General features: G+C 44.8%; 1 protein-coding gene across 2 annotated transcripts in view; it reads left to right on the top strand.

Moving 5' to 3' along the window:
* The first annotated feature begins 8,215 nt into the window (after positions 1-8,215).
* The window catches only part of Ric3 (RIC3 acetylcholine receptor chaperone), a 51,256-nt gene continuing 49,528 nt past the window's right edge, over positions 8,216-9,943 (top strand). For both annotated transcript variants that reach the window (XM_005350970.2, XM_005350969.2), the window contains exon 1: positions 8,216-8,377. In XM_005350970.2, the coding sequence (XP_005351027.1) occupies positions 8,254-8,377 (124 nt within the window). In that variant the 5' untranslated portion in view covers positions 8,216-8,253. The remainder of the gene's footprint in view (positions 8,378-9,943) is intronic.

Below are 9,943 nucleotides of genomic sequence, written 5' to 3'. Positions count from 1 at the left end.
GCTTTATTTAGTATGTGTGCAGTATTCTTCCTGCATGTATGCCTGCAGGCCAGAAGAGGGCGCCAGATATCACTATAGAAAGTTGTGAGTCACCATGTGGTTGCTGGGAATTGAACTCAGGTCATCTGGAGGAGCAGCCAGAGCTCTTATCCCCTTGAGCCATCTCTCCAGCCCCTAAACTGACTTTTTATAATTATTTTTATTTTATGTGCATTGGTGCTTTGCCTGCATGTATGTCTGTGTGAGGGTGTCAGATCTTGGAGTTATAGACAGCTATTAGCTACCATGTGGGTGCTGAGACTTGAACCAGGGTCCTCTGGAAGAGCAGTTGGTGCTCTTAACTGCTGAGCCATCTCTATCTCCCCAGCCCCTAAACTGACTTTTTGTGATTCTTTCCAGGCTTTATTTAAGTCCTTGATTCATAGACCCTTCTGGAAACAAGTCAGACATTAAGCAAAGGTGAGAACCATGTGAGAACAGCAGCAGCATTTAACGGAGGCAGGCTCCATTCACATTCAACATCGCGTTGTGTGAAAACTCACTTATCTCTGCACAAAACTTTGAGCTGCTTGAGATGAAGATGAAAATGAACCAAGTTTAACAGTGGCCCCAAAAGGGGAGGACTGTGTTGGCTGAGCGGAGGAAGGAGGCGGCAGTCCTATGAGAGGTGCTGGGACTTCAGCACCTGGGTGCTCGGTTCCTGTTTCTGCCACTCTGTGCAAATGCCTTCAGGCTCCCTCCTCCAGGCAGGGTTACTACACCTGGTGGGGACAAAAGTTGCCCAGAAAGCTCATTATATGTCTCCTTGTGTGGGTTCCACAAAGCCTTCTCCAAGGCAAGAATACAAGTGAGCTGCTCTTTTTGGAGGGTGCCTTCAAAAAGGGTAATGAGGTAGTAGGACAATGAGTCAAAGTGGGTGTGGATGGAGGGGCGTCAGGAAGGGGTAGCGGGAGGGTGTGTTAGGGAAGTAGCTATAGCAGGAGCAGTTAGATCTCAAGTCTTACCGGGATGCTCCAGAAAGACTGTGTGGAACAGCCCTCAAACTCATTCTCCTATGGAGTATGCTCTCTTCTTCATTGAGAGTTAGTCTAAAGGTAACTAGCTTGCTTTCCAGGCCAGAGAAAGGGTTTATGTTGAAAGGCCCAAGAGTCTTCTACCCCATAAACCGAAACTGTGTGTAGATGGCTTCAAGGATAGACCACACCCACAATGACTACAACTCTTTCCAACACTAGTTTCCAAAGGGGCGTGGCGCTGTTTCTCCAGCTTAGACAGCAAGCCACTGGTGAGGAGCGAGCTAAGGTCATATGACCACCATGGACCAATCACAGGTCTAGAGGAGCAGGCGGCTGCACCATTAGGAAGGGGGCAGCTCATCTGTTGGAATAGAAAAGCCTCTTCCCCTCACTCTTTTTCCTCATGCTTTTCTGTACCTACATTCGCCCCTCAGGTGCTGAGTTATGAAAGCGCTGGCTTTGCTCTGCCCAGCAGCCAGGGCTCTGGCAGATGCCAACTTGCCTGCTTCTCCGGCTTTCAGCAACTTGATCCCCTTGCAGAAAGAAAATAGTCATTATCAAAAAGCCAATTGTCGTTACGCCTCCTTAGAAAAATTTCCATTAAAGATAAAGCAAATTTTAATTAGATTAAGTATCCAATTACTGTAATTACATTTTTTAAAAATTCACATCAGGAAGACGACCCTTTTTAAAAGGGTTACAGGAATAATTAGCGTATTCATATTAACCAAAATGTATTGGGTAATATTTATACCCAGAAGACAAAGTACATTCTACACATTTCACCTTTGGGGAAGGCTTGCAAATGTTTTGGCAGTGGCATGAATATTTATAGGCAAGAGTGTGCTTCAGCGAGATTATGTGAGGTGGCATTTAAATGCTCACCCATTTTTACCCAGGGGTAAAGTATACAGAAAATGGACTTCGGAGATTATGGATATGCAAAATGTGACTTAAGCAGGGAATTCCTATTAGTTTGCTTAATTAATTGGCGCCAAAGACTATTTCTCCTTATTCGGGATAGAAAGAAAGTATCTGGCTGTGACTTTTCTTTGGAAGCAGAGTGGTCATTGTCCCCTTGCCCACTGGCCACCAGAAAGCGTCTGTCTTTATATTCCTTACCTTTGCCTATCCTGCCCCATTTGGGAGGAATCTGAGTCTTCCAGTGGCGTTCTCAAAGCTTTTCTTCTCCTTCCTACTTTCTTCCTTTAGGCCTGCCTTTCAGCCGCTGCTACATTTGCCTGTTCTGCTCCGCATGTTCCTCAGCCCTAGTGGGAGGGAAACCCACAGTTTGTTTCCTTTGTACAGATGAGAAACTCATCGGTTCTCTAGAGGTTGGATGGCCTCCTGGTGCTCCACTACAGAACTGGTCTCCTATGAACCGCTGAACCCTGAACCGCTGGTCAGGAAGCGCTCCCTGAAGCCCGGTGAGGCAGACTAGACTGGAGTCTGTGAACAGAGAGCCTATTTGAGGATATCTGTTTTCTTCTTTCTCGACTCTTCCCAGGTTTTTTCCTTGCTGAGTTCTCTCATATCTTATTCTCACATGGCAACTGAAACCCCTCCTCCTCCTCCAGACTTCCCAAGAGAGTTCTCTGGCCTCGTCCGTCCTATGTGCACCTGCTTTCCAGGAAGACCTCACATTTAGGAAACAAAGAAATAGCTGTCACTTTAATCCAGTCACTTCACAGTTACTTATGAGTAAATACCCTAGAATTAGATTTCCCACTGCCTTTCTGCCTGTAAAAACTCCGAAAGCAGCCTTACGTTTAACATAACGTTTTAACTTCAGCATTGATTTCAAGGACCTAGAGCAGCTGCTGATCACCAAGGTCACCCCTTTTTGAGGTCCTCATGACCAGGGTCACCAACAAGAAATGCCCATCTTCCACTGAGGGCTTCAGTTGTTTCTTCGGTCAATAACGGAAGATCTCTTAGCTTCCCCTCCTCTCTCCTGCCCACCTCTACTCTTCTAGAATGGGTCTCTTGGAGGCTTCCAGGCTCGAGGGATGCTGTGGGGAAGCCAAAGCCAGCCTAGAATGTGCCGGTAGAAAGATGCTGTTTGTTTCCAGGGCGAGAACAAGCAATCCATAATTATCTGTGATCCCGGGTTGTCGGTATGCCTTCTTTGCCAAGCTGGAACGGTTCCCTCCTCTCTAAAATCCTTTCCAGAAGCTTTTCCTCTGTTAACGGCCTGAATATATCCTTTTTGCCGGGAGTTCTGCTGCCCTGGGAACACACTCTCTTGATCTGCTGTCCCTACACCATGCCTTTAATGTGTGGCAGAATTCACTCCTGCTTCGTTCTTCTACATTGGCTCCACAGCCGAGTGCTTGGTGTGTGGCCCTCGTGTCTGCTCCAGGCCTGGCCTTTGCTCTAATATTGATCCCTCTTGCTTCTAGATTTTCCACCATCCTTTTTCTGACATTTCCCGATAAACACACAAATGTTTGTTTCTTCCCTTAAAAAAAGAACATGCCTGCCGGGCGGCGGTGGCGCACGCCTTTAATCCCAGCACTCGGGAGGCAGAGGCAGGCGGATCTCTGTGAGTTCTAGGCCAGCCTGGTCTACAAGAGCTAGTTCCAGGACAGGCTCCAAAGCTACAGAGAAACCCTGTCTCGAAAAACCAAAAAAAAAAAAAAAAAAAACATGCCTAGCCAGATTTGGTAGCACATACCTGTAATCCAACGCTTAGGAGATAGAAACAGGAGGATTTAAAGTTCAAGGACAGCCTCAACTACGTGGCAAGTTCTAGGCTAGCCTGGGCTACGTAAGACCCTGTTTTTGAAAAAATAAAGAATGAATACAGCGCTTCCTCAGCCTTCGGACACCCCAAATCACCACTGTACGCACTTCAGCTCTTTCCATGCACATGGAGCACAGAACAGACTTGGCTCGCCAGCCCTATTTCCCTGTCATTTACTTTGTATTTCACTCATAGCCTTGAGACTTGTGATCTTTGGTCTCCAATACTGTATTTAAAAACCTAAGCACTTGCTTTGAGATAAGACCTGCATTTTTTCTAGAAGATTTTAATATAGTATTCTTCCGGATCCAAGATGGCCCCTGCACAGGCCTCTGTCACTTCCAGGACCTCACTTCATCCGGCTGCAGTACTGAATGTGGACCCAGTTAGGTGTTGTGGACTCTAACGTGGTGTCTTCACTTTTCACTAGGCCACTTCCCTGGTCTAATGTGACCATGGTCTCTGTCCATTCACAGTGACAATGACTGCTGTTCATCTGTCTTCACGTGGTCCTCCATCCCCTAACTACTATAGCATTTCATCTCTCATCCTCTCCTGGAATGAGTCTTCCTTTGTCCCACCAGCTCCCAAATAATAACTTGGAAACTTATTAATTATGAAAGCTCGGCCTATAGCTTAGACTTATTCCTAACTAGCTCTTGTAAGGTAAATTGATCCATTTATTTTAATTTACATTCCACTACATGGTCATTACCTCATCCTTCTGTACTGCTGACGCTGCTTCCTCTGAGTCTGTCAGCTCCACCTTCTTCCCAGAGTTCTCTCTCTTCCCGGAAGCCCCACCTATACCTCCTACCTAGCTATTAGCCATTCAGCTTTTTATTACACCAATCACAGTCATACATTTTCACACAGTGTACAAATATCCCATAACCCCCACCTTTGTGCCCCCTCTCCTTCTTTTTGTACTTTGCTTAACTATCTTGTTCTAGGGGATCCTTTGCACTTTTTTCCTAAACAATATATATTTGTCTTCCCATGGCTCAAAGCCTAGGAATGTAGTAGATATACAACTCAGCCCTTCTCAATGCTTTCATATACCTGCTTCTTTATAAACAAACAAACAAACAAACAAACAAACAAACCATTGCCACTGCCACTAACAATAACAAAAATATAGTGCCAGGGGCTGGAGAGCCTATTAAGGGAGCAAAGGGCTTTGTCTTACAAATGTGAAAAAAACTATGCTCATTTCTAGAACCAGATAAAAACGAAAACAAACAAACAAACAGGCGCAGTGGCATATGCTTTTCGGCCCAGTGCTGGTGGGTGGAAGTAGGTGTTTCTCTAAGGTTTGCTGGCTAGTTTGCCTACCTGGACTGATTTACTTAGTGACCTCCAAGGCCAGTGGGAGACTCTACCTTAAAATAAAATGGATGGTGTTCCTGTGATACTTGAAATATCCTGAGGTTGTCTTCTTGATCTCTACATGAATTTGATTATATACACATACATGTATGCACACCTGTATACACACACACACACACACACACACACCTCCTTAAAAGAACTTATGAAGTTCTTTGTTTTGCATAGTTGTTTGTTTTATCTCTATACATATTACCTTCCAATCTTCTAACTCTCACTCAAGAGTTTAACATCTGGGTCATATCTTCATCTTCCCATTCCAGTCCACACATAGGAACATCAACATAGCATTGTTAATTAGATTTCCATTGTTACACCTTTACTTTCCATGAACACTCTTGCTAATGTCTTCTCCCAGACTTAATTTACTGCTGATTATATTACCAATTGACTTCAACCTGCACATGTCTTCAAAGGTGAGCATGTGTTCTAGATATTGCTATGTGGGTATTTCATGGAACATCAACATCAAAACATGAATTTATGATCTTCTTACCAACTTCATTGTATTCCTGTTATGAATTTTTTATCATATAGAATCAAAGCCGACCCAGTCATACAAACCAAAGTTTGGGAGATTATTCCAGATTATCTCTTGGTGGTCACATTCCCTCAGTAATAGCTTCCTAGCCTACACTTGTTGTCCATGAGTTCAGAACTTCTCTGGTCCTGCCTCTATAGAGAGTAAAGCCAGTAGTACTAGGGAAAGTATTCCCGGGTTAAATCACAGATTCCAATCCATAGCAGGTAGTTATCTGTAAGTTTCTTAAGTTTGTTGTGCCTTGTCTTTTTCATCTCTCAGATGTCAAATAATATTGCTTACTTCTATAGCCACTAGGACAATCAACTGAGTTATGTTTGCTGGTTAGATTTTTGTCAACTTGATACCAAGCAGAGTCACCTGGGAGGAAGGAACCTCAGTTAAGGAATTGCCTCCATCAAATTCTCTTGTGGGTATATGTCTGTGAGGGCATTTTCTTGATTGCTGGCTGATGTAAGAGGGCCCAGCCTACTGTGGGTGGTGCCATCCCCGGGCAATTATTTCAGAACAGTAGCTGAGTGAGTCATAGGAACAAGCCAGCACTCCTATGGTCTCTGCTTCAGTTCCTGCCTTGACTTCCCTTGGTGATGGACTAAACTGTAACCCAAATAAGCTGAATCCTAGCCCAGACTGATTTTAGTCACGGGGTTTACCACAGCAACAGGAAAGTAACTGGGCAATATGTGTGACCCTGAGAACATTGTAAATACTTCACAGCTTTTAGCGGTATGGATGACATAAATATGGGTGTCAGCAGGGACAAACATCTGTAGGAAAGAAATCTGAAGAATAGTTACTTTTCGTTTGTTTTGTTTTGAGACAGGGTCTCTCTATTATATAGCGCTGGCTCTCCTAGAATCACTGTATAGACCAGGTTGGCCGTGGCTCAGAGAGCTCCACTGGGCTCTACCTCCCAAGTGCTGGGATTAAAGGTGTGTGCTACCATGCCTGGCTTGGACATCCACTTCTTAACTAGACCCTCAACCAGTCCTTTTTTATTCAGCTGCACACCACACCCTGGCCTTCAAAGATAACACATGCTTCTAATTACTAGAATTTATAGGTTCTTGGGAGCAAATTAGTTTGCTTCATATAAGCTTTCCTTTTGTAGCAATTAACTTTTTGTGCTGTACACCTTCACTATCCAGTTGGTAGGTGGCTAGTGGGTCCTTAAAATGTGACTGGCTAGTGCTACTCAATCTGAAACAATATTTTGGATATATCAGTTTAAATAAGACTTACTTAAATTAATTTCACATATTTATTTTAAGTCATTTAATATGACTAATAGGAATTCTGAATTGTGTTTCAACTGGATGGTGTTGTGTACCTTACACAGTTCTGACCCTTCTCATCCTGTTTTCTAGCATTCTCTTTAGTCTTGAAGGCTTATCCCCCTTTTCATTTTGGGATGCGTCTAGGGGAAAACAAAGATACATGCACGTGTTACACCCTCCATGTTTAACTGGAAGCTCTCCCTGTACTTTCCAGGACCTATTTCTGAGATCTAGAGTCTCAACACTTTATGACTGCACATCCAGCTAAAATAAGCTACTGATAGATCTCTGAACACGGCTGGAAGCTTGAGGCAGGAGCTTCCTGCCTTAATTTTCTTTGCTTGCTTTTTTTGGAATGCATCCCTAATCCCTCTCAACTGTCTGCCTATTAAATAAAGAGTTCAAATTTGACCCCAGCAGAGCCTTTCCTGGCTCCTCTTTGCAGCTGAGCTGAGTATGGGGTCCATAATTTGCTTAGATGCCTACCTGTTTCCCAGTGGAACCCATTTGATTCATTACGCCCTGCGATGCTAACTTCAGAGTTTAATGTGTACTTTAAAACTAAAAGAACATTGACTAAAGGAAGAGAGACAGGTGGCATAGAGCCACGGTTTTGTGACATGAAGAGGCTGGCTATGTTTTATAAGGACAGTTGTTCTAAGCTGTTTCTTCTGATTAGTTTTTGACAGGTGATGATGACATCAGGTATCTTCCAGGAATAGGAAACAGGATGAACAAAACTCCCCTCGAAACAAGAAAATTGTTAGCAAATGTGTCATCTAGTTTCCAAAGTGTTGGTAAGACTAGATCATGCAGGCCCTTAAGGTCAGATAAAGAAATATGATGTCGTTCTGAAGGTCATGGTAGGTTCTGTAAGGCTTTGAGCTATGGCGAGAGCTCAGTAGTCCGTTTTGGTTTTATTGCCTTTGGTTGTAGATGAGTTGTGGATGTGCATGAATGGAAGCTGGGAAAGAGAGTTCCTCCTGCAAATGAGGCAAGGGTTTAGAGGTGAACAGGGATAGAAAGGAACGCAAAATCGCTAGAGGTCTAGACTTTGGGATGGCCGTGCCTTAGTGACAGCTGGACGCAGAGCGAACTGAAGGACGTTAGGGTAGCTTACGGTTGCCACGCACCACACTGCCCTAGGGTACACGGCGTAGGCGTAGCGGAGGGTCTTGTCCCTCGCGCGCCGCCGTCTGCGCAGCCCGCGGGTCGGTCGTGAACCGGCTTGCGTGCTGCGGTTCCGGTTCCGGTTTTAACTCCTGGGCCCCGCGGTACGCAGCCATGGCGTACTCCACTGTGCAGAGAGTGGCGCTGGCCTCGGGTCTCGTCCTAGCCGTATCGCTGCTGCTGCCCAAGGCCTTCTTGTCCCGCGGGAAGCGCCCGGAGCCGCCGGCGGATCCCGAAGGTGAGCGCCGGGGATGCTCGCTGGCTGTCTCGGCCTCCCAGGCCCACACCATTCCCCTCAGTGGCTGGCTGTCGTCTCTTCACCCGTGCCTGAACAGAGTCAGTAGGAATCTTAGTCGGTAGTGGAGTTTCACCTTTGTTTTGGGTGCTCACTGGTTCAGCCGTTTGTTGCCTCTCATAGTACGACCTGATCTGGTGTTAGTGGTCTGCACCTATGATGCTGCCTTTCCAGAGGGCCACTGTAAGTTCAAGACCAGCCTAGCCTGCTTAATGAATTCCAGGCCAGCAGGGCTACATAGTAAGACCCTGTCTCTAACAAAAACATCAAAAATTTTGTCCAATAATTTAAACCATGTTTTGTTCCTGAGGTAGAGATAAGCAAGTTACTCTACTCCTCATGCCTGTTAATTCTCGTGGGGTTTTTTTTGTTGTTGTTTTGTTTTGTTTTTTTTTGGCATGAGTGTGATGCTTCAAAATCAGCCCCCTTGACTACTACATTCTGGAAGTTTTACAGGATCTGTAAATGCATGGTCCTGAATGCTGGGAGAAGGGACTGGAACAATTCGCTATTGTTGACCAAGTTCTGCTGGTAACTTTGTCTTGTGAATAATTCTGTACCGCCATCCTTGAGCCATGAGAACTGTCTATGAACGGTCCCTCTGATTTCAGCTTGTTGAATGCTGGACAGCTCCCTTTGAACCGTAATCCTCTTTGAATTTGTGCATATTGGCTGTCCTTCCATCCTCCGGAGTGTTAGAGATTAAAAATAGTACGAATGCAAAGCACCATGCTCCAGGGGCTGAAGGCAGGTTGAGCACATTATTCTGCCTGCAGATTGTGTTTGATGAGCTGTGCTTGTAAAGCTGCCGTTCCCTCTCCTTCCTTTTCTGTCATTACAAAATTCAAAACGTTTGCTCATTTTTTTTTCATATCGGTGTTTTTTGTCTTGAAGAGTGACGATCTTCAAGATCATCTTTAAACTCTGTGATAATCCTGAACCGTGGAGAGTTGTAAAACCCCCTTTCCCCAGCTGAACTAGCTTAAAGAAGTACTATGGAATGTGAGTGGAAGACACTTCTGCTTATCAGTGTTGTGGGGTATAGAGTTCATTGTAGATGTGACTGCCTTCCTTAAAAACCCAGGTACTGAGATCAGTGTTCCCATCTTGACATTTTTGCCCTTTCTATTTTCTTCATTCCTGAAATGCTCTTCTCTTACTTCCTTCTCACCATTTAAGTGTCTGCTGAGATGTATCCTCTGTAGACTTTGCCTGATGACCCCAGGTAAAGTAAAGCTTCCCTGAGGACCACTTTAAAGGCAGTCTTGACTGACAGTTTTGATACATCCTATCATATGTCATGCACACAATGTGCGGATGTTCACTGCATCCCAAGGAACACGAGTTAAATCCCTGCTCAGGGAACTCCTGGTTTAGTAGGTCTAATAGACGAAGACAGATGTGTGTCAGTTGCTGGTATTCATCTGATCTACACTGGAGACAGTGGAGATGTGCATAGACAACAGTCTCTTATTAGAATTTAACAAAGGAGGTGTTTCTTTCTCCCCG

The sequence above is a fragment of the Microtus ochrogaster genome, chromosome 8, assembly GCF_000317375.1.
Source record: "Microtus ochrogaster isolate Prairie Vole_2 chromosome 8, MicOch1.0, whole genome shotgun sequence".
Lineage (NCBI taxonomy): Eukaryota > Metazoa > Chordata > Mammalia > Rodentia > Cricetidae > Microtus > Microtus ochrogaster.
Note: the sequence above shows the minus strand (reverse complement) of the source record. Positions and strands in the feature narration are given on the sequence as shown.